This window comes from Panulirus ornatus, chromosome 63 (assembly GCF_036320965.1).
Source record: "Panulirus ornatus isolate Po-2019 chromosome 63, ASM3632096v1, whole genome shotgun sequence".
NCBI lineage: Eukaryota > Metazoa > Arthropoda > Malacostraca > Decapoda > Palinuridae > Panulirus > Panulirus ornatus.
Genome location: NC_092286.1, coordinates 27040461 through 27066688, shown reverse-complemented (window position 1 = coordinate 27066688; position 26228 = coordinate 27040461). Strand labels below are relative to the sequence as shown.

The 26228-nt window shown below is 41.4% G+C and overlaps 1 protein-coding gene across 4 annotated transcripts in view; it reads left to right on the top strand.

Moving 5' to 3' along the window:
• LOC139745953 (solute carrier family 25 member 16-like) overlaps positions 1–26228 on the top strand; it is a 115612-nt gene that overhangs the window by 75363 nt on the left and 14021 nt on the right. For 3 of the 4 annotated variants that reach the window (XM_071656676.1, XM_071656675.1, XM_071656677.1), the window contains 2 exons: positions 3688–3844; positions 15277–15418. In XM_071656676.1, coding sequence (XP_071512777.1) covers positions 3688–3844; positions 15277–15418 — 299 coding nt within the window. The remainder of the gene's footprint in view (positions 1–3687; positions 3845–15276; positions 15419–26228) is intronic. The other variant, XM_071656678.1, reaches the window with a different exon arrangement.

Below are 26228 nucleotides of genomic sequence, written 5' to 3'. Positions count from 1 at the left end.
AGACATCACACACCCCTGCCGCAAACCTACATTCACTGAGAACCAATCACTTTCCTCTCTTCCTACACGTACACATGCCTTACATCCTCAATAAAAACTTTTCACTGCTTCTAACAACTTGCCTCCTACACCATATATTCTTAATACCTTCCACAGAGCATCTCTATCAACTCTATCATATGCCTTCTCCAGATCCATAAATGCTACATACAAATCCATTTGCTTTTCTAAGTATTTCTCACATACATTCTTCAAAGCAAACACCTGATCCACACATCCTCTATCACTTCTGAAACCACACTGCTCTTCCCCAATCTGATGGAGAGAGATGGGTGATTATTGGTGCATATGCACCTGGGCATGAGAAGAAAGATCATGAGAGGCAAGTGTTTTGGGAGCAGCTGAATGAGTGTGTTAGTGGTTTTGATGCACGAGACCGGGTTATAGTGTTGGGTGATTTGAATGCAAAGGTGAGTAATGTGGCAGTTGAGGGAATAATTGGTATACATGGGGTGTTCAGTGTTGTAAATGGAAATGGTGAAGAGCTTGTAGATTTATGTGCTGAAATAGGACTGATGATTGGGAATACCTGGTTTAAAAAGCGAGATATACATAAGTATACTTATGTAAGTAGGAGAGATGGCCAGAGAGCGTTACTGGATTACGTGTTAATTGACAGGCGTGCGAAAGAGAGACTTTTGGATGTTAATGTGCTCAGAGGTGCAACTGGAGGGATGTCTGATCATTATATTGTGGAGGCTAAGGTGAAGATTTGTATGGGTTTTCAGAAAAGAAGAATGAATGTTGGGGTGAAGAGGGTGGTGAGAGTAAGTGAGCTTGGGAAGGAGACTTGTGTGAGGAAGTACCAGGAGAGACTGAGTACAGAATGGAAAAAGGTGAGAACAATGGAAGTAAGGGGAGTGGGGGAGGAATGGGATGTATTTAGGGAATCAGTGATGGATTGCGTAAAAGATGCTTGTGGCATGAGAAGTGTGGGAGGTGGGTTGATTAGAAAGGGTAGTGAGTGGTGAGATGAAGAAGTAAGAGTATTAGTGAAAGAGAAGAGAGAGGCATTTGGATGATTTTTGCAGGGAAAAAATGCAATTGAGTGGGAGATGTATAAAAGAAAGAGACAGGAGGTCAAGAGAAAGGTGCAAGAGGTGAAAAAGAGGGCAAATGAGAGTTGGGGTGAGAGAGTATCATTAAATTTTAGGGAGAATAAAAAGATGTTCTGGAAGGAGGTAAATAAAGTGCGTAAGACAAGGGAGCAAATGGGAACTTCAGTGAAGGGTGCAAATGGGGAGGTGATAACAAGTAGTGGTGATGTGAGAAGGAGATGGAGTGAGTATTTTGAAGGTCTGTTGAATGTGTTTGATGATAGAGTGGCAGATATAGGGTGTTTTGGTCGAGGTGGTGTGCAAAGTGAGAGGGTTAGGGAAAATGATTTGGTAAACAGAGAAGAGGTAGTAAAAGCTTTGCGGAAGATGAAAGCCGGCAAGGCAGCGGGTTTGGATGGTATTGCAGTGGAATTTGTTAAAAAAGGGGGTGACTGTATTGTTGACTGGTTGGTAAGGTTATTTAATGTATGTATGACTCATGGTGAGGTGCCTGAGGATTGGCAGAATGCGTGCATAAGTTCCATTGTACAAAGGCAAAGGGGATAAGAGGGAGTGCTCAAATTACAGAGGTATAAGTTTGTTGAGTATTCCTGGTAAATTATATGGGAGGGTATTGATTGAGAGGGTGAAGGCATGTACAGAGCATCAGATTGGGGAAGAGCAGTGTGGTTTCAGAAGTGGTAGAGGATGTGTGGATCAGGTGTTTGCTTTGAAGAATGTATGTGAGAAATACTTAGAAAAGCATATGGATTTGTATGTAGCATTTATGGATCTGGAGAAGGCATGTGATAGAGTTGATAGAGATGCTCTGTGGAAGGTATTAAGAATATATGGTGTGGGAGGCAAGTTGTTAGAAGCAGTGAAAAGTTTTTATCGAGGATGAAAGGCATGTGTATGTGTAGGAAGAGAGGAAAGTGATTGGTTCTCAGTGAATGTAGGTTTGTGGCAGGGGTGTGTGATGTCTCCATGGTTGTTTAATTTGTTTATGGATGGGGTTCGTTAGGGAGGTGAATGCAAGAGTTTTGGAAAGAGGGGCAAGTATGCAGTCTGTTGTGGATGAGAGAGCTTGGGAAGTGAGTCAGTTGTTGTTCGCTGATGATACAGCGCTGGTGGCTGATTCATGTGAGAAACTGCAGAAGCTGGTGACTGAGTTTGGTAAAGTGTGTGAAAGAAGAAAGTTAAGAGTAAATGTGAATAAGAGCAAGGTTATTAGGTACAGTAGGGTTGAGGGTCAAGTCAATTGGGAGGTAAGTTTGAATGGAGAAAAACTGGAGGAAGTGAAGTGTTTTAGATATCTGGGAGTGGATCTGGCAGCGGATGGAACCATGGAAGCGGAAGTGGATCATAGTGTGGGGGAGGGGGCGAAAATCCTGGGAGCCTTGAAGAATGTGTGGAAGTCGAGAACATTATCTCGGAAAGCAAAAATGGGTATGTTTGAAGGAATAGTGGTTCCAACAATGTTGTATGGTTGCGAGGTGTGGGCTATGGATAGAGTTGTGCGCAGGAGGGTGGATGTGCTAGAAATGAGATGTTTGAGAACAATGTGTGGTGTGAGGTGGTTTGATCGAGTAAGTAATGTAAGGGTAAGAGAGTTGTGTGGAAATAAAAAGAGCGTGGTTGAGAGAGCAGAAGAGAGTGTTTTGAAATGGTTTGGGCACATGGAGAGAATGAGTGAGGAAAGATTGACCAAGAGGATATATGTGTCGGAGGTGGAGGGAACGAGGAGAAGTGGGAGACCAAATTGGAGGTGGAAAGATGGAGTGAAAAAGATTTTGTGTGATCGGGACCTGAACATGCAGGAGGGTGAAAGGAGGGCAAGGAATAGAGTGAATTAGATCGATGTGGGATACCGGGGTTGACGTGCTGTCAGTGGATTGAATCAGGGCATGTGGAGTGTCTGGGGTAAACCATGGAAAGTTGTGTGGGGCCTGGATGTGGAAAGGGAGCTGTGGTTTCGGACATTATTGCGTGGCAGCTAGAGACTGAGTGTGAACGAATGGGGCCTTTGTTGTCTTTTCCTAGTGCTACCTCGCAAGAGGGGGGAGGGGGAAGGTATTCCATGTGTGGCGAGGTGGCGATGGGAGTGAATGGGGGCAGACAGTGTGAATTGTGTGCATGGGTATATATGTATGTGTCTGTGTATGTATATATATGTGTACATTGAGATGTATAGGTATGTATATTTGCTTGTGTGGACATGTGTGTGTGTATACACTGTGTATTGGGGTGGGTTTGGCCATTTCTTTTGTCTGTTTCCTTGCGCTACCTCGCAAACGCAGGAGACAGTGACAAAGGAAAATAAATAAATATATAAATATATATATATATATATATATGTACATATTCATACTTTGGTGCCTTCATCTATTCCCATCACCACTCTGCCACATATGAAATGGCATCCCCCCCTGCCCTCCAGTTAGGATGTAGCAAAAGATTAACTGTATGGCATAATATATTGGAAATTCTGGAAGAAAGAAAATCTCTCCAGTTATTGCTTTCATGCAACATCAGAATCAGGTATGGTAGTGCATAACTAATTTTTGAATGTATACATTCTTTATTAAAGGAAGGAGGAATTCGTGCTCTTTATCGGGGATTTACTGCAACTGTGTGTGGGATGATCCCTTATGCTGGTCTTAGTTTCTACTGCTTTGAACACATGAAATATTTGTGTATGAAGTATCTTCCAGATTATACCTGCAGACCTTGTGAAAAAAATACAGGTTAGTTTGTTTTAGAATATTAGAATACATAATTTATCAAAAGGATTGATATCTTTTAGATTATACCGTTAAGTACTTTCTTTTTTTGTCATGCTTGTTCGTTATTACCCGTGTTAGTGAGGTAGCAACAGGAACAGATCAAGGAAAGACCTAATTTCTCACATCACTTGTTTAGCTATCGTATAAGAACAAAAGATTTTTTTACTTGTTGATCACTTACTTGCTCTTGAAACAAGTTTTTGAATAAAGTTATCAAAACCATTTGGTTGACATCAGCATGATAAATGCACCAAAAGAAAATATAAGTTGCACTTATTATCAGTCTATTTATCTATCTGTCTGTATCTCTAATGCTTATTACCTCTGGGAACTCTCATCAAGGGAGTGGCCATGGCAATAGAGTGTCCACTTATCTCTGTCCTTACATGCCTCCCTAGCATACACCATTGCATGCCATCCTTCACCATTTCTCTCCCTCATGTGTTCTTCCACTCGATTTGCCCATGCCACTGGTGGTCTTCCTTTCACACCACATGCCCAAACCACCTCAAAGTATTGTTTCACCCAAGGGCCTCTGAGAGAGGTGTGCAGGGGGTACATCATACCTGGGCCAGGAGATCCACAAGGGGGCCTGGGGATTTCCTAGGATCTCAGAAAATGCAGAAAATCAACAGAGTGCTCCATTCCACCCCTCTCTCATCTTCCATACCCTTTTTGGCCTTACAGCTTATGGCATAAAACCGTAGTGGATGAAAACAGGATGACTAATGGAGAAGGGAAGGGAACCTGACATAAACTTTATACCCCAGATAAAAATTCTTTTAGAGCCCCTGTTTCACCCACTCTACCACTCCACAATTCATTCCCTTTGTATTCCCTGCCATACCACATCTCTCATTTCTTTTGTTCATTCCATCTATTCATACCGCATGTTCATCTCAAATAGTTTATTTCCACAGCCTGGATTCTTGACCTCTGTGACTCATTCCATTTCTGTGTTTTGGCTGTATAGGTCAGGGTTGGGAGGACTATGCTGTACCTTAATCCTTTCTTCATACCCATACTTACACCTCTACCCTTCATTATCCTTTTAGGCAACCCAGTAACATTTCTACCCTTTACTGCTCTCTCCTTTATCTCTCCTTCCATATCACCACGCTTACCCAAAACGGCTCTAAATACTTAAATTCTCTCTCCTCTAAAAGTCCTCCTCCTCCCCTTTTTTTTCCAAAGCACAGTTTAGTACACTTTCTTCTTTCATTCTGTATCGTTTTACAGAATCTATACTTTCACTCTGTTTCCTTTCAAACACCATTACTTTACTTTTATTTGCATTTACCTTTAATTGCCATTGTTTTCACACATCTTAAAACACCCTAACAACCTTTTGCAACTCCTCTTCACTCTTGGCAAACAACACAGTATTATCCACAAACAGGCTTGCCACTAGCCATCAGATCTCACTGCCACACTCCATCTCAGCTCCCCTTTTCCCCAGTTTTGCTTTCATCTCTCTTATCATCTATCTTTCTATCTCTGACCCCATTCCCTCTGGGAACTCCCATCAAGGGGTAGCCATGGCAAAAAAGCCTCTTGTCACTCCATCTATATATTTATTAAAAAACCATGGAAACGTCACTCTGCCATGCCTTACACCCACATGTATTAGAAAATCTTTGCTCAACTCTCCATCCACTCTTACACATGCATTTGCTCCTCTATAGAAGGCTATCCTCAACCCATTTATCCTTAACACATCCCATAATGCATTCCCCATGACTTTGTCATATACTTTCTCCAAAGCTATAAAATTTGTATACAGCTTCTTACCTTTTGCTAAATACTTTTCCATGGTCATATTTACTACAAAAATCTGATTCACACATCACCTACCTTTCCTAAAACTCCAATGCTCCTTACTTATTCTGCATTCAGTCACTTCCATCTTTTTGTCAGTCAGCATTCTTCCATAACTTTTCCTGGTCTACTTAACAAACATACTCCCTTTTGATTGCTACATACATCCTTAGCACCTTTTTTCCTCTGAATAAGGGAACAATAATAGCTTTTACCAAAACCTTAGGCACAACCTTCTGTTTCCATGCTAAATTATATATCGGATGTAGCCACTCAGTCACACTCTCCATACTTCAGCATTTCAGCCATATTCCCATCCATTTCAGGTGCCTTTCGTACATTTAGCCTCATTATTGCCTTTCTTACCTCCTTTTTGCTATTGGCTCTGCATTTGTAACCTCTTTCTTCCATCCTTCATACTCATGTTTGTAACAAATGCTACTGCCTTTCCTTCTACGTTTATCAGTTCTTCAAAATACTCAATCCATCTTCCTTTCACTTCCTTCTTTTGATTCAGCGACTCCCCTTCCTTACTTCTCTCATTAACATTTCCACTCTTACATCCATCTCTTTCCTTTTTCAACCCATTCCAGTACAATTTCTTATTATCCCAAAACATTTCACTCAACTTTCAAAATTTTCATGTACTCTTTCCTGCTTTCATCTATCAGGCTGTCAACATTCCTTTTACACAGTTTATGTTCTTCCCTCCTCTTCTGCTGAACTTCCAGTGGCACATTCCTTATGAGCAGTCTCCCATATGCTTTTTTCTTCTCTTCCACAGCATTTCTAATGTCTTCCATCACCTTGCATTTCCCCTTTTTGTTCCTATATCTCTACCTTGTATCCAACCACTAATTCTACAACCTTTAATAGTATTTCTCTAAACATTTTATACATCTCATTCACATATGACTGCATCCTTACATTCACTACACTTCCTTATAAATTTTCAGTTACTTTGCTTTCATCCTCATCCCTGCATTTGTACCGATTTATCTTCTCATGTGCTAACATTTTCACCTCTCCGTTCTTCCATACACCTATCATCACTTCTTCCTGATCTTTATCCTCATAAGAACTGCAAAATGGTCAGATTCTTCAAAGGATCCTCTCACAACTCTAGCATCTAGCATGGCCTTTCTCTGTTTTTCATCTACTGCCTTATAGTGAATAAAGTCTTTTGCTCTTCTCTTACATCATTCCTCATCCACATATACCTATGGATCATCTTGCTGTTTACAAGGAATTAACCCTCTTCAGCACAGACATCCACAAAATAACTTCCATTCTCATTTACTCAAGGCACTCCTCCCCATTTACCAAGTATTTTGCCAATTTCATCACATCCCACTTTTGCATTCCTTTTACCCATTACGACCAAGTTTCTATCATTCTCGAAACTGTATACAATCATTAAATTTTGACTTTCTCCAGAAATGCTTCATTTCATCCTTACCACTTACAATCTTCATATTGATGGGGATGTACACATGCATACTTTGCAATTCCAATCTTTCCTTTCTCCTGCACTATTCTTGGTCCACCCCATACAAGCTTTATTACATCCCCCCACACTCTCCGTCATAACATATTTGCACATCCTTCTGTACCTCTTAACTGATAATTTTCTTTCTTTCCTGTCCAAACCACTTCTCCTTCCACATCCTTCCACAACTTGCAGTCTTCATTTCCATTTTCACTTTATACACCCTGCCCAAAGACATGGGTTTCCCCAGTCCTTAGCACATCCAAGTTATAACTTTTAAACTTCTTCACAAGCTCCCTCCTTTTACTCACATGCCATCCCATTTACATTTAGTGCCATCAACCTTGTTTGTCTCTTTTACACCTCAGCATACCTGGTAGACTTCAGTGCCGTTTCTTAGCCTTTAGTGCCTCATCCTTGACAGGCCACTGGCAGAGGGCAACTCTAGCGCTGTGTTTCCAGAGGCAGTGAAGTTTCAAAATAGTCTGAAAAACTGAAAATTCCTGTATACCTTGAGTGTTTATATGTATCTGAAAGATTGCCCTGATAGTGTTGGGGAATGCCTTCCCTTTTAGTTGCACCCATAAATGTGTATTAATGAGGTCACCACAAGAAAAGTGGGTAAGATTTAGATACTCTAGAAAACTAGAGTATTCCCTTCAAGTACAGAAATTTGGAAACTTCTCTCAGTTCTGTGACTGTTTCAGTAACACCATCTCCTAACCTCATTGGTTACGATCCTGCCACTGCAGTCATGAAGGGCATTGTGACAGAACCACTCAAAATTTTACATTGCTGTAATCACTCACAAACCATGTATCCACATGCTCTATCCATAACATCATGCTGCCACGTTCCCCACTCAGCTATTAGTCCTGTTGAATGTTTATGAATAAGATTGTTTACTCCAAGAATTCTCCAGTAATTTCCTTGAATACCAATGATCTTTTAATGTTGGCTAATGTTAGTGGATATTTTTAACAGTGTCGAAGATATCTTATTATATATTTTCTTCTGGCAAATATCATCATTAGATCTACTATTTTGTTGTTTGGATTGATCACTTTGTGATTTTTCTCATCCATAACAGTGGTAGATATTCAGTGTATGTATGGTTCACGGTGACGTACCTGAGAATTGGTGGAATGCATGCATAGTGCCATTGTACAAAGGCAAAGGGGATAAAAGTGAGTGCTCAAATTACAGAGGTATGATAGGAGACAGCAACAAAGCAAAATAAATAAATAAATGATAGAGGCATATGATAGAGTTGATAGAGATGCTCTGTGGAAGGTATTAAGGATATATGGTGTAGGAGGCAAGTTGTTAGAAGCAGTGAAAAGTTTTTATCGAGGATGTAAGGCATGTGTACGTGTAAGGAGAGAGGAAAGTGATTGGTTCTCAGTGAATGTAGGTTTACGGCAGGGGTGTGTGATGTCTCCATAGTTGTTTAATTTGTTTATGGATGGGGTTGTTATTGAGGTGAATGCAAGAGTTTTGGAGAGAGGGGCAAGTATGCAGTCTGTTGTGGATGAGAGAGCTTGGGAAGTGAGCCAGTTGTTGTTCGCTGATGATACAGCGCTGGTGGCTGATTCAAGTGAGAAACTGCAGAAGCTGGTGACTGAGTTTGGTAAAGTGTGTGAAAGAAGAAAGCTGAGAGTAAATGTGAATAAGAGCAAGGTTATTAGGTACAGTAGGGTTGAGGGTCAAGTCAATTGGGAGGTAAGTTTGAATGGAGAAAAACTGGAGGAAGTGAAGTGTTTTAGATATCTGGGAGTGGATTTGGCAGCAGATGGAACCATGGAAGTGGAAGTGAATCATAGGGTGGGGGAGGGGGCAAAAATTCTGGGAGAGTTGAAGAATGTGTGGAAGTCGAGAACATTATCTAGGAAAGCAAAAATGGGTATGTTTGAAGGAATAGTGGTTCCAACAATGTTATATGGTTGCGAGGCATGGGCCATGGATAGAGTTGTGCAGAGGAGAGTGGATGTGTTGGAAGTGAGATGCTTGAGGACAATATGTGGTGTGAGGTGGTTTGATCGAGTAAGTAATAATAGGGTAAGAGAGATGTGTGGTAATAAAAAGAGTGTGGTTGAGAGAGCAGAAGAGGGTGTTTTGAAATGGTTTGGTCAAATGGAGAGAATGAGTGAGGAAAGATTGACCAAGAGGATTTATGTGTCGGAGGTGGAGGGAACGAGGAGAAGTGGGAGACCAAATTGGAGGTGGAAAGATGGAGTGAAAAAGATTTTGAGTGATCGGGGCCTGAACATGCAGGAGGGTGAAAGGCGTGCAAGGAATAGAGTGAATTGGAATGATGTGGTATGTTGGGTTCGACGTGCTGTCAGTGGATTGAACCAGGGCATGTGAAGCGTCTGGGGTAAACCATGGAAAGTTGTGTGGGGCCTGGATGTGGAAAGGGAGCTGTGGTTTCGGTGCATTTTTTTACATGACAGCTAGAGACTGGGTGTGAACGAATGTGGCGTTTGTTGTCTTTTCCTAGCGCTACCTCGCACACACGAGGGGGGAGGGGGTTGTTATTTCATGTGTGGTGAGGTTGCAATGGGAATGAATAAAGCAGACAATAGGAATTATGTACATGTGTATGTATGTATTTGTCTGTGTGTGTATATATATATATATATATATATATATATATATATATATATATGTATACGTTGAGATGTATAGGTATGTATACTTGCGTGTGTGGACGTGTATGTATATACATGTGTATGTGGGTGGGTTGGTCCATTCTTTCGTCTGTTTCCTTGCACTACCTCGCTAACGCGGGAGACAGTGACAAAGCAAAATAATAATAATAATAAAAAAGTTTGTTGAGTATTTCTGGGAAATTATATGGGAGGGTATTGATTGAGAGGGTGAAGGCATGTACAGAGCATCAGATTGGGGAAGCGCAGTGTGGTTTCAGAAGTGGTACAGGATGTGTGCATCAGGTGTTTGCTTTGAAAAATGTATGTGATCAGTACTTAGAAAAATAGATTAATTTGTATGTAGCATTTGTGGATCTGGAGAAGGCATATGATGGGTTGATAAAGATGCTTTGTAGAAGGTATTAAGAGTATATGGTGTGGGAGGCAAGTTGATAGAAGCAGTGAAAAGTTTTTACCAAGGATGTAAGGGATGTGTACGAGTAGGAAATGAGGAAAGTGATTGGTTCCCAGTGAATGTTGGTTTGCAGGAGGGTTGTGTGATGTCTCCATAGTTGTTTAATTTGTTTATGGATGGGGTGGTTAGGGAAGTGAATATAAGAGTTTTGGAGAGAAGGAAAAGTATACAGTCTGTTGTGGATGAAAGAACTTGGAAAGTAAGTCAGTTGTTGTTCGCTGATGATACAGCACTGGTGGCTGATTCGGGTGAAAAACTGCAGAAGTTGGTGACTGAGTTTGGTAAAGAGTGTGAAATAAGAAAGCTGAGAGTAAATGTGAATACAAGTAAGGTTATTAGGTTCAGTAGGGTTGAGGGACAAGGTAATTGGGGGGTAAGTTTGAATGGAGAAAAACTGGAGGAAGTGAAGTGTTTTAGATATCTGGGAGTGGATTTAGCAGCAGATGCAACCATGGAAGCAGAAGTGAGCCAGGGTGAGGGAGGGAGCGAAGGTTCTGGGAGCGTTGAAGAATGTGTGGAAGGCGAGAATGTTATCTCGGAGAGCACAAATGGGTATGTTTGAAGGAATAGTGGTTCCAACAATGTTATGTGGTTGCAAGGCATGGGCTATAGATAGGATTGTGCAGAGGAGGGTGGATGTATTGGAAATGAAATGTTTGAGGACAGTATGTTGTGTGAGGTGGTTTGATCGAGTAAGTAATGAAATGGTAAGAGAGACGTGTAGAAATAAAAAGAGTGTGATTGGGAGAGCAGAAGAGGATCTGTCTAAATGGTTTGGACATATGGAGAGAATGAGTGAGGAAAGGTTGACAAAGAGGATATATCAGTCAGAGGAGGAGAGGGAACAAGGAGAAGTGGGAAATCAAACTGTAGGTGAAAGGATGGAGTGAAAAAGATTTTGAGTGATCTGGGCCTGAGACGTACAAGAGGATGAGGGGTGTGCAAGGAATAGGAACGATGTGGTATACTGGGGTCACCATGCTGTCATTAGGCTGAACCAGGGCATCTGAAGTGTGTAGAGTAAACCAGGGAAAGGTCTGTGGGGCCTGGATGTGGATAGGGAGCTGTGGTCTTGGTGCATTACACATGACAACTAGAGATTGAGTTATGTGTTTTTGTCTGTTTCCTGGCGCTACCTCACTGAAGCAGGGGGTAGCGAAGCTGTTTCCTGTGGGATGGGGTAGCATCAGGAATAGATGAAGGCAAGCATGAATTTGTACATGTGCATATATGTATATGTCTGTGTATGTGTATGTATGTATATGTGTATGTATATGATGATATGTTTATGTATGTGTATGGACATTTATGTACATACATTTGTATATAAGTGGATGGGCTGTTCTTCGTCTATTTCTCACTGATGCAGGAGATGGCAATCAAGTATGATGAATTGAGTGCTGAGCATGTTGAGGTGTGATTGTATTAGCAGGATCTTTTTCATTGTGAAGATGTTGAGTGTTTGTGGTAGCTAGACAGCCAGTAGTTTTTCTGAATGTACTATTTCGTGTAGTTTACAGCTTTGTTATATTATCTTTTGAGAAAATGGAAAACCAGGCAGGTAAGGCATAGCTTAAAGTGGAACAGTTGTGTTGTTTGGATAAGATGTTATGGAACTCTTTTTATTGTCGAAATCTGATGCCATTTAGTGTACTTTGGGCGTTTTTTCTTTATACATTCACCATTTCCTGCATTAGCAAGGTAATGCCAGAAACAGATAAAGAAATGGTCTTATTCACTCGAATCCACAGTCTAGCTGTCATGTATAATACACCACAACAAAAACCCCATATCCACAATCAGGCCCCGCAAACCATTACTTGGATTCTATCAACCACTGTATACCTTGCTTCAGTCCACTGAGAGCATGTCATACCCTGTATACAACATTGATCTGGTTCACTCTAACTCATGCATGTCCTACACCCTTTTGCATGTTTCAGCCCTTTATTTTCAAAGCATTTTTCATTTCATCCATCAGTCTCCTCCTTGGTTTCCACCTCTGACAAGTATACCCTTTTATTCATCCCCTTGAAATACCCAAACCATCTCAGTACACTCACTTTAGCTTTCTCATACTTACCTCTCTTACTGCCACACCTCACTTTATCCACGTAATTTCATATTTGATCAACGCTCCTCACAACTGTCTTTCTCCATATATTTTTTAAAGGCAATACACTGCTAAGGTTTATTGTGGTTACAATCATATGATTCTCTCATGGTGAAATAAACATCCATCTGATTATTGGGACTGGTGTTTCTAACAGTAAAAGCATCAGCAACCTGCTTCATAATGCCTCAGGCTATCTTGAGAGAATGGTGTTCTTTCATAACTCTTAATGGCTTTCACTTTATTTTGGGAATTATGCTTCTAGGCATTGTATTTTTTCCACCTGTGCATCAAGATGGATAGCTTTTACTTTTCTAAGGAGTAGAAAGCCCAAATTCTCTCCTGGAAGCAAGAAAATATGGGTATACATGAGATTTGTATGTACACTTGGCGATCAGAACATACAATTAGGCGGCTGCTTCCTGCAACTCCAAATCAATGCCATGCTTCATTCGGATCAAGACCCGAAATGCAAAACATGGACCTAGAATACTTCAGAACCTTGCCAGTTTCATGCCCAGATGCCTGCAGACGATAATCAAAGCCAAATGAGAGGTGGCAAAGTACTAGAATTTAAGCTTGAAATTGTCTTTGAAAATATAAGGGTAGGTAGAAAAGTTTTTTCAGACTATGTATTGTCCTGAAACTTATAATTTCCAACACGCCAGCCTTCTCCTTTACATTTTTATATAAAGCCCATACCTCACTTCCATACAGCACTGGGGGACTACTGTATCGTCAAAGAAACCCATTCTTACTTTTAAAGACAGTGGCCTTTCTTTCCACAAATTCCATAATGTGTCCAGGACCTTTGGCATCTCACCCACCCTCTGGCTCACTTCAGCTCCCATGGTTCCATAAACTGCCATATCCACTTCCAGGTATCTAAAATACTCTATATCCTCCAAGTTCTCTCCTTTCAGACTTAATCCAAATAATTAGTTTCTTTCCACATCTAAACCTAATAACCTTGCTTTCATTCTTTTGTTCTTTCAAAATTCTCATTTCTCACTCTCTCCCAAAACTCAATACCAACTTCTGCAGTTTCTCAGTTGAATTTGCTACCAGTGCTATGCCATTGGCAAACAACAATTGACTCATTTTCCAGGGATCTCAACATCCAACTGACTGCATGCATACCTGCTCTTTTCTCTAAGACCCTTGCATTCACCTCCCTCAGCTCTCCATCCATACACAAATTAAACAGCCAAGGTGATATCATTAAGTAAATTAAACAGCCAGGGTGATATCACACTCCCTGCCACACACTCACCTTGACGTGGAACCACCCACCCTCCTCTCTTCCTAATTACACATGTGTCTTACTTAATAAAAACACTTCACTGGTTTTAGGAGCTTTCCTCCTTCACCATATATTCACAGCACTTTCCTCATAGCATCTTGTATCATTCCTCATAGCATCTCTTATCAACCCTATCATACTCTTTCTCCAGGTCCATAAATGCCACACTAGGAAACATGTGATAGGGTTCGCAGGGATGCCTTATAAAGACATAAGAACTTTAGACTCACTTGAATCTGTGGGAGAGTTTTTGGTATTGTCAGAGACTTTTAAGGGAAAACATTTTGTTCATCTAAAAAACCTGTAAACCTTTTGAGCAAGGAACATCTTATCGTGGATCAAAGACTGGTTTTGTTGGCTCAACCTGGTTTGTATTAAGTGCTCATTATTTGAAATTTAAAGATGGCTTTTACACTGTCCTTTATATGGAGCCTATCCATGGAGAAGGTCTTTGGCACTGCTCTACACACGTAAACACAGATCTCAAGGTTCATCCTTGCATGGAGCTGGGCTTGCCGCTATTGAGGCAGAGGTTTGGTAATGTGCTACAAATCACCTGTTTTTTCCTCTAGTTTCCTGTTGGTTTAGAATTTTTTTGTAACTATCTTCCTCCATGCTGGTAAGCTCTCAAAGTATGCAAGGCAGATTGATGCTTGGAAAAATATTTTTCTCTTGGATGATGTCTCAAGAAATTTTGTGGATTGCTATTTCCTACCCCAATTTTGCCTCTCAGAAAACTTTTCTAACCAATGGTAACTAACCATTAGGGTGATGTCTTCATCCTAAGAATTATGAGGTGACTATCTGTGTCTGGCATGTCAACTGGTGGGATATAACGTCATCACCAAGTGGAGATTGCTGGTGCACAAGGTACACACGAAGTGGAGATTGCTGGTGCACAAGGTACACACCAAGTGGAGATTGCTGGTGCACAAGGTACACACCAAGTGGAGATTGCTGGTGCACAAGGTACACACCAAGTGGAGATTGCTGGTGCACAAGGTACACACCAAGTGGAGATTGCTGGTGCACAAGGTACACACCAAGTGGAGATTGCTGGTGCACAAGGTACACACCAAGTGGAGATTGCTGGTGCACAAGGTACACACCAAGTTGAGATTGCTGGTGCACAAGGTACATACCAAGTGGAGATTGCTGGTGCACAAGGTACACACCAAGTGGAGATTGCTGGTGCACAAGGTACACACCAAGTGGAGATTGCTGGTGCACAAGGTACACCTAGACTGAGTTGTAGGTGGCAACTACTAATTGATGGTTTGTAAGAGGTATAAACCTCACCTGAAGGCAGGATGTTAGTGAGGGATAGAGGCATAAACTTCACTAAAAGGCAGGGGGGTTAGAGGTTACTTTGAGAATCTCAAGAAGTTCACTGGAAACCAGTCTTGAGAAAAAACGTTTTTCATTCATCAAAACTCACTCTTCTCATCTGTGGCTGTTTTTAGTGCACACTGAAAAGAGAATAGATTTGTTGTAATCATGTAGATGATCTGTTTTTGTTGTATTATGTTTATGTGTAAACACAGGTGGACTTGTGCTGTTGGTTCCTGCGAAACTTCTATGTGGTGGTCTCGCTGGAGCTGTGGCACAAAGTTTCTCATATCCCTTCGATGTCACACGGCGAAGAATGCAACTAGCTTGGATGACGGAAGAAACTCGGAAGTTTGGGTTAGTTGATATTGGTGTTTTCATGATTCTTTGGTGCCAAATTTGGATGGAACTTCTGTTCAAGGAGGGCTGGCTGGTCCTCAGAACCCCTTTGATTGACATTAAGTGACTAAGAACTGCTCCATCTCTTCCGATATTGCTCTTTTATCTGGTTCATTTTCTGTTCATTTCTGCACCATTCATGGTTTCAAATCCAACCTCTCCATCAGTCTACTTTTCTATGATCTTCTCTAAAACCCAACTGTCCAAGGCTGCTTCTCCTCAGCACTGTTAAATCTCCAACCACAATATCTGCTATCATATCTGCTCCAAGGGTAGGGTTTATTATTACTATAGTACAAAAACACCTATTACTTGCTTTGTTCTAGATTTGAAGCCACATGGCTGAAGATCTCTTTACCCCCTATGAGTTTGCTTTTATGTTTTGTATACTTCCCTTTTAGTTCTACTCTAAATATGATGTGGAGTTCTTTTGACAGGTTTGGCACATCTCTTCATAGGTTTCTTTCATATACAGATTTTTGCAGCATATTTCCCATGACATGATAATTGCACTAAGGCCTTCTTTCACTGTGTCACATCCTTATTGCTTTGCATCAACTTGGATTGAATTTCATGAGCCATCTATCTGACCCACTTTGGGAGTTTTCCTGATCTGCCTTACTTCAGAATATTAAGAGTTCAGTCCATCAGGCAAGTCATTTCCATACACTAAGTACAGTAGAGAACCTAGAGTGAGCTCTGTGTCATATCACTGGTAAGCCCAGCCAATTTGAAAAATGTTCCTATAACCTATGTCCTTTGCTCTCATCCATGAAGGTAACCTTCCAGTTCATAGATCTGGTTTCTTAGCCAGTCTTTTAGGTGGTACGGTTTCAAAGACTTTCTGGTAGTTCAGAAACAGTTTCTGCATCCATCTCTTAAACAGTGTACCGTTCTAGAAGTTCAAGGGATTTGAAATGCGTGACCTTTCCCTGAATTTATCTTGTCTTTTAATTAGGTAGTTTCTCAATTGCAAGTAGAAAGCCATTTCCTCTCTCATCTTTTCCAGTTTTTCCAGACAACAGTTGTTATGAAGACTAATTTATCAGCAAGTAGAGTTTCACAATCACCTTTCTTAACTCTTTTAGTGCTCGTCCTCAATCATGGCAAGCATAGTAGTAACTGTTGTTCTAGTCGAAGCAACGTGCTTTCTAGCTTCTTGATGAATTCTTTGTGCACTGTAGGCTTTGTTGGCTGGCAACCTGAGAAAAAGGATGATTCACTAGAGCTTCTCTGAGGCTTTATTAATTCAATTTGATATTGATCACGGTGGGTGGTTGTGCATCATATCTGTAGCACCCACTGCTACACTCTTCATGTGCCTGCACCACCCATATATAACATTTGCTAATCAGGGAAATGAATTTTTTTTCAAGAGTAAGAATAGCTAATTAGGGAAATGAATTTTTTTTCAGACTAGGGATGCTTAAATCTTAATTCATGAGAAAGCATAATGGTTTTTATACACACAATCATATTAATATAAAAAAGCTGTGAAATCATTTATATACTTAGGATTGGCCAATCTCAAAAATAATGTTTTTCCTAAACTAGGAATTTGTAAATGTTAATTCAAAAGATGAAAATAATACTGGATTTTATATTTTCTGTGCACCTTTTCATAAATGACAAAAGATTTATTTTGCTGTTTTTGCCCAATGGGAGGAGGCCCCAGAAATCAAGTGTGCACCCAAAAATGGGCACAAAATTTGCCTTCTTCCACTTCTTTGTCTAGCGACATAAGGAACAATATTTCAAGTTGTTTATCAAGTGTATCTGGAGCACAGTCCTTCAGTACATGTACAGACATCGTCAGGATCATGAGCTTTGTATGGGTCAAGGGGTTTAAAAGCCTAGCTTTGACTTTTCTACCAGTTTCATTGCCTTTCAAGAGCTCTTCCTCATCCTGTCTTACTGGTGTTGGAGCTTTAGTGTTCTCCATTGTAAAGACACTTTTGCATGTATCACTTAGCTCCTTGCAGATTTCCTCATCATCCCTAGCAGTTTTTCCTTCAAACTCCATTAGCATGATTAGCTTTTCTCTAACCCTGAAATGACAGGAGTCATATACAGCTGTCTGTTTGGGGTGTCATATGGGAGTGGTAATGGTAATGCTAATCTTTGTGTGAGTTGCACATTAGTATCACATTTGTATGGCTGAATATTAGGTTTCTGCCTTATAAGCATAAGTAGTGACTTCTCTTACTGTGATACACACTCATTTTCCTCCACTTCTCTATGGAATCTACACAGTAACTTCAATGTTACATCAAGGATGTGCAAAATATATCTGCAATTTTATGTACTCATACTATATGATTATATACATTTCTTTTATATTATAATACGAAACAAAATTTTGATGGTGCATTTACCCCCAAACTCTTCCTCCAACATTCCCCCAAGGAAATATGTTAACTCACTTTTGATTTACACAGCCCTTTTTTTACTTGTATTTCTTCCATTTTATAATTGAGAAACAGTAATTAGAATGATGCTCCTCCTGCCTGCCTGTCTTATGTGTTTGGATACTATTATGTCTTATGTGTACACCAGCGCTGTATGATCAGCGAACAACAACTGAATCATTTCCCAAGCTCTCTCATCCACAACAGACTTGCCCCTCTCTCTAAAACTCTTGCATTCACCTCCCTAACAACCTCATCCATAAACAAATTAAACAACCATAGAGACATCACGCACTCCTGCCACAAACCGACATTCACTGGGATCCTGTCACTTTCCTATCTTCCTACTCGTACACATGCCTTACATCCTTGATAAAAACTTTTCACTGCTTCTATCAACTTATGTCCCTCACCATATACACTCAATACCTTCCGCAGAGCATCTCTATCAACTCTATCATATGCCTTCTCCAGATCCATAAATGCTACATACAAATCCATTTGTTTCCCTAAGTATTTCTCACATACATTCTTCAAAGCAAACATCTGATTCACACATCCTTTACCACTTCTGAAACCACACTGCTCTTCCCCAATCTGATGCTCTGTACATGGCTTCACCCTCTAAATCAATACCCTCCCATATAATTTCCCAGAAATAATCAACAAACTTATACCTTTGTAATTTGAGCACTCACCTTTATCCCCTTTGCCTTTTAACATTGGCACTATGCATGCATTCCGCCATACATACATTGAATATTCTCACCAACCAGTCAACAACTCAGTCACCCCCTTTTTTGATAAATTCCACTGCAATAGTATCCAAACCATCTGCCTTGCTGGCTTTCATCTTTCGCAAAGCTTTCACTACCTCTTCTCTGTTTACCAAACCATTCTCCCCGACCCTTTCACTTTGCACACCACCTCGACAAAAACACCCTTTATATGCCACTCTATCATCTAACTCATTCAACAATATATATATATATATATATATATATATATATATATATATATATATATTTTTTTTTTTTTTCAAACTATTCGCCATTTCCCGCATTAGCGAGATAGCGTTAAGAACAGGGGACTGGGCCTTTTTCGGAATATCCTCACCTGGCCCCCTCTGTTCCTTCTTTTGGAAAATTAAAAAAAAAACGAGAGGGGAGGATTTCCAGCCCCCCACTCCCTCCCCTTTTAGTCGCCTTCTACGACACGCAGGGAATAGGTGGGAAGTATTCTTAATCCCCTATCCCCAGGGATATATATATATATATATATATATATATATATATATATATATATATATATATATATATGGAAGGTATTAAGAATATATGGTGTGGGAGGAAAGTTGTTAGAAGCAGTGAAAAGTTTTTATCGAGGATGTAAGGCATGTGTACGTGTAGGAAGAGAGGAAGGTGATTGGTTTTCAGTGAATGTAGGTTTGCGGCAGGGGTGTGTGATGTCTCCATGGTTGTTTAATTTGTTTATGGATGGGGTTGTTAGGGAGGTAAATGCAAGAGTTTTGGAAAGAGGGGCAAGTATGAAGTCTGTTGGGGATGAGAGAGCTTGGGAAGTGAGTCAGTTGTTGTTTGCTGATGATACAGCGCTGGTGGCTGATTCATGTGAGAAACTGCAGAAGCTGGTGACTGAGTTTGGTAAAGTGTGTGGAAGAAGAAAGTTAAGAGTAAATGTGAATAAGAGCAAGGTTATTAGGTACAGTAGGTTTGAGGGTCAAGTCAATTGGGAGGTGAGTTTGAATGGAGAAAAACTGGAGGAAGTGAAGTGTTTTAGATATCTGGGAGTGGATCTGGCAGCGGATGGAACCATGGAAGCGGAAGTGGATCATAGGGTGGGGGAGGGGGCGAAAATTCTGGGGGCCTTGAAGAATGTGTGGAAGTCGAGAACATTATCTCGGAAAGCAAAAATGGGTATGTTTGAAGGAATAGTGGTTCCAACAATGTTGTATGGTTGCGAGGCGTGGGCTATGGATAGAGTTGTGCGCAGGAGGATGGATGTGCTGGAAATGAGATGTTTGAGGACAATGTGTGGTGTGAGGTGGTTTGATCGAGTGAGTAACGTAAGGGTAAGAGAGATGTGTGGAAATAAAAAGAGCGTGATTGAGAGAGCAGAAGAGGGTGTTTTGAAGTGGTTTGGGCACATGGAGAGAATGAGTGAGGAAAGATTGACCAAGAGGATATATGTGTCGGAGGTGGAGGGAACGAGGAGAAGAGGGAGACCAAATTGGAGGTGGAAAGATGGAGTGAAAAAGATTTTGTGTGATCGGGGCCTGAACATGCAGGAGGGTGAAAGGAGGGCAAGGAATAGAGTGAATTGGAGCGACGTGGTATACCGGGGTTGACGTGCTGTCAGTGGATTGAATCAAGGCATGTGAAGCATCTGGGGTAAACCATGGAAAGCTGTGTAGGTATGTGTATTTGCGTGTGTGGACGTGTGTATATGCATGTGTATGGGGGGGGGTTGGGCCATTTCTTTCGTCTGTTTCCTTGCGCTACCTCGCAAGCGCGGGAGACAGCGACAAAGTATAATATAAATAAATATAATATATTTTTAAATTTTGCTTTGTCGCTGTCTCCCGCGTTTGCGAGGTAGCGCAAGGAAACAGACGAAAGAAATGGCCCAACCCACCCCCATACACATGTATATACATACACGTCCACACATGCAAATATACATACCTATACATCTCAATGTACACATATATATACACACACAGACAGATACATATATAAACATGCACACAATTCACACTGTCTGCCTTTATTCATTCCCATCGCCACCTCGCCACACATGGAATACCCTCCACCTCCCCCCTCGTGTGTGCGAGGTAGCGCTAGGAAAAGACAACAAACACCACATTCGTTCACACTCAGTCTCTAGCTGTCATGCAGTAATGCCCGAAACCACAGCTACCTTTCCACATCCAGGCCTCACACAACTTTCCATGGTTTACCCCAGACGCTTCACATGCCCTGATTCAATCCACTGACAGCACGTCAACCCTGGTATACCACATCGATCCAATTCACTCTATTCCTTGCACGCCTTTCACCCTCCTGCATGTTCAGGCCCCGATCACACAAAATCTTTTTCACTCCATCTTTCCACCTCCAATTTGGTCTCCCACTTCTCCTCATTCCCTCCACCTCCGACACATATATCCTCTTGGTCAATCTTTCCTCACTCGTTCTCTCCATGTGACCAAACCATTTCGTAACACCCTCATCTGCTCTCTCAACCACACTCTTTTTGTTACCACACATCTCTCTTACCCTATTATTACTTACTCGATCAAACCACCTCACCCCACATTTTGTCCTCAGACATCTCATTTCCAGCACATCTACCCTCCTCCGCACAACTCTATCCATAGCCCACGCCTCGCAACCATATAACATTGTTGGAACCACTACAACTTCAAACATACCCATTTTTGCTTTCCGAGATAATGTTCTCGATTTCCACACATTCTCCAATGCTCCCAGAACTTTCACGCCCTCCCCCACCCTATGATTCACTTTCGCTTCCATGGTTCCATCCGCTGCCAAATCCACTACGAGATATCTAAAACACTTCACTTCCTCCAGTTTTTCTCCATTCAAACTTACCTCCCAACTGACTTGTCCCTCAACCCTACTGTACCTAATAACCTTGCTCTTATTCACATTTACTCTCAGCTTTCTTCTTTCACACTCTTTAACAAACTCAGTCACCAGCTTCTGCAGTTTCTCACACGAATCAGCCACCAGCGCTGTATCATCAGCGAACAACAACTGACTCACTTCCCAAGATCTCTCATCCACAACAGACTGCATTCTTGCCCCTCTTTCCAAAAGCCCCTCTTTCCAAAACTCTTGCATTCATCTCCCTAATAACCCCATCCATAAACAAATTAAACAACCATGGAGACATCACACACCCCTGCCACAAACCTACACTCACTGAGAACCAATCACTTGCCTCTCTTCCTACACGTACACATGCCTTACATCCTCAATAAAAACTTTTCACTGCTTCTAACAACTTGCCTCCCACACCATATATGCTTAATACTTTCCACAGAGCATCTCTATCAATTGTATCATATGCTTTCACCAGATTCATAAATGCTGCATACAAATCCATTTGCTTTTCTAAGTATTTCTCACATACATTCTTCAAAGCAAACACCTGATCCACACATCCTCTACCATTTCTGAAACCACACTGCTCTTCCCCAATCTGATGCTCTGTACATGCCTTCACCCTCTCAATCAATACCCTCCCATATAATTTACCAGGAATACTCAACAAACTTATATACCTCCTCTGTAATTTGAGCACTCACTCTTATCCCCTTTGCCTTTGTACAATGGCACTATGCAAGCATTCCGCCAATCCTCAGGCACCTCACCATGAGTCATACATACATTAATAACCTTACCAACCAGTCAACAATACAGTCACCCCCTTTTTTAATAAATTCCACTGCAATACCATCCAAACCCGCTGCCTTGCCGGCTTTCATCTTCCGCAAAGCTTTTACTACCTCTTTTCTGTTTACCAAATCATTTTCCCTAACCCTCTCACTTTGCACACAACCTCGACCAAAACACCCTATATCAGCCACTCTATCATCAAACGCATTCAACAGACCTTCAAAATACTCACTCCATCTCCTTCTAACATTACCACTACTTGTTATCACCTCCCCATTAGCCCCCTTCACTGAAGTTCCCATTTGCTCCCTTGTCTTACACACTTTATTTACCTCCTTCCAAAACTTCTTTTTATTCTCCCTAAAATTTAATGATACTCTCTCACCCCAAGTCTCATTTGCCCTCTTTTTCACCTCTTGCACCTTTCTCTTGACCTGCTGCCTCTTTCTTTTATACATCTCCCACTCATTTGCATTTTTTCCCTGCAAGAATCGTCCAAATGCCTCTCTCTTCTCTTTCACTAATAAACTTATTTCTTCATCCCACCACTCACTACCCTTTCTAATCAACCCACCTCCTACGCTTCTCATGCCACAAGCATCTTTTGCGCAAGCCATCACTGCTTCCCTAAATACATCCCATTCCTCCCCCTCTCCCCTTACCTCCTTTGTTCTCACCTTTTTCCATTCTGTACTCAGTCTCTCCTGGTACTTCCTCACACAAGTCTTCTTCCCAAGCTCACTTACTCTCACCACTCTCTTCACCTCAACATTCTCTCTTCTTTTCTGAAAACCCCTTTGCCTCCACAAGATAATGATCAGACACTCCTCCAGTTGCACCTCTCAGCACATTAACATCCAAAAGTCTCTCTTTTGCGCGCCTATCAATTAACACATAATCCAATAACGCTCTCTGGCCATCTCTCCTACTTACATACGTATACTTATGTATATCTCGCTTTTTAAACCAGTTATTCCCAATCACCAGTCCTTTTTCAGCACATAAATCTACAAGCTCTTAACCATTTCCATTTACAACACTGAACACCCCATGTATACCAATTATTCCCTCAACTGCCACATTACTCACCTTTGCATTCAAATCACCCATCACTATAACCCGGTCTTGTGCATCAAAACCACTAACACACTCATTCAGCTGCTCGCAAAACACTTGCCTCTCATGATCTTTCTTCTCATGCCCAGGTGCATATGCACCAATAATCACCCATCTCTCTCCATCAACTTTCAGTTTTACCCATATCAATCTAGAATTTACTTTCTTACACTCTATCACATACTCCCACAACTCCTGTTTCAGGAGTAGTGCTACTCCTTCCCTTGCTCTTGTCCTCTCACTAACCCCTGACTTTATGTAATCCCAAGACATTCCTAAACCACTCTTCCCCTTTACCCTTGAGCTTCATTTCACTCAGAGCCAAAACATCCAGGTTCCTTTCCTCAAACATATTACCTATCTCTCCTTTTTTCTCATTTTGGTTACATCCACACACATTTAGACACCCCAATCTAAGCCTTCGAGGAGGATGAGCACTCCCCGCGTGACACCTTCTTCTGTTTCCCCTTTTAGAAAGTTAAAGTACAAGGAGGGGAGGGTTTCTGGCCCCCTGCTCTCGTCCCCTTTAGTCACCTTCTACGACACGTGAGGAATGCATGGGAAGTATTGTTTCTCCCCTATCCCCAGGGATATATTACATTTATTTATTTTGCTCTGTCGCTGTCTCCCGCGTTAGCGAGGCAGCACAAGGAAACAGACGAAAGAATGGTCCAACCCACCTACATACACATGTACGTACATACCCGTCCACACATGCAAATATACATACCTATACATCTCAATGTATATATATATATATACACACACAGACATATACGTATATACACATGTACATAATTCATACTGTCTGCCTATATTCATTCCCATCGCCACCCTGCCACACATGAAATAATAACGCCCTCCAACCAATTGTGCGTGAGGTAACGCTAGGAAAAGACAACAAAGGTCACTTTCGTTCACAGTTAGTCTCATGCTGTCATTTAATAATGCACTGAAACCACAGCTCTCTTTCCACATCCAAGCCCCACAGAACTTTACATGGTTTACCCCAGACGCTTCACATGCCCTGGTTCAATCCATTGACAGCACGTCGACCCCGGTATACCACATCGTTCCAATTCACTATATTCCTTGCTCGCCTTTCACTCTCCTGCATGTTCAGGCCCCGATCACTCAAAATCTTTTTCACTCCATCTTTCCACCTCCAATTTGGTCTCCCACTTCTCCTCATTCCCTCCACCTCTGACACATATATCCTCTTGGTCAATCTTTCCTCACTCATTCTCGGCCAAACCATTTCAAAACACCCTCTCTCAACCACACTCTTTTTATTGCCACACATCTCTCTTACCCTATTATTACTTACTCGATCAAACCACCTCACACCACATATTGTCCTCAAACATCTCATTTCCAGCACATCCACCCTCCTCCTCACAACTCTATCCATAGCCCATGCCTCGCAACCATATAACATTGTTGGAACCACTATTCCTTCAAACACACCCATTTTTGGTCACATCGAGAGGATGAGAGGAAAGATTGACAAAGAGGAGATATGTGTCAGGAAAGATTGACAAAGAGGAAATATGTGTCAGAGCTGGGGGGAACGAGGAGAAGTGGGAGACCAAATTGAAGGTGGGAGGATGGAGTGAAAAGATTTTGAGCATTTGGGGCCTGAACATAAAGGAGGGTGAAAGGCATGCAAGAATAGAGTGAATTGGAATGACAACTATATATATTTTATTATTATTATTTTATTATACTTTGTCGCTGTCTCCCACGTTAGCAAGGTAGCGCAAGGAAACAGATGAAAGAATGGCCCAATCCACCCACATACACATGTATATACATACATGCCCACATATGCACATATACATACCTATACATTTCAACATGTACATATATATATACATACACAGACATATACATATATGCACATGTACATATTCATACTTGCTGCCTTCATTTATTCCCGTTGCCACTGTGCCACACATGAAATGGCACACCCTTCCCCCCTGTACGTGCACAAGGTAGCCCTAGGAAAAGACAACAAAGGCCACATTCATTCATACTCAGTCTCTAGCTTTCATGTGTAATACACCGAAACCACATCTCCCTTCCCACATCCAGGCCCCACAAAACTTTCCATGGTTTACCCCAGACGCTTCACATGCCCTGGTTCAATCCATTGACAGCACGTCGACCCCAGTATACCAAATCATTCCAATTCTTTCTATTCCTTGCACGCCTTTCACCCTCCTGTATGTTCAGGCCCCGATCACTGAAAATCTTTTTCACTCCATCTCTCCACCTCAAATTTGTTCTCCCACTTCTCCTCGTTCCCTCCACCTTTGACACATATATCCTCTTTGTCAATCTTTCCTCACTCATTCTCTCCATGTGCCCAAACCATTTCAAAACACCCTCTTCTGCTCTCTCAACCACACTCTTTTTATTACCACATATCTCTCTTAACCTTTCATTACTTACTTGATCAAACCACCTCACACCACATATTGTCCTCAAACATTTCATTTCCAACTCATGTACCCTCCTCCGAACAACCCTATCTATAGTCCACGCCTCGCAACCATGTAACATTGTTGGAACCACTATTCCTTCAAACTTACCCATTTTTGCTCTCCGAGGTAACATTCTCGCCTTCCACACATTCGTCAATGTTCTCAGAACTTCCGTTCCCTCCCCCACTCTGTAACTCACTTCTACTTCCATGGTTCCATTTGCTGCCAAATCCACTCCCAGATATCTAAAACACTTCACTTCCTCCAGTTTTTTCTCCATTCAAACTTACCTCCCAATTGACTTGTCCCTCAGCCC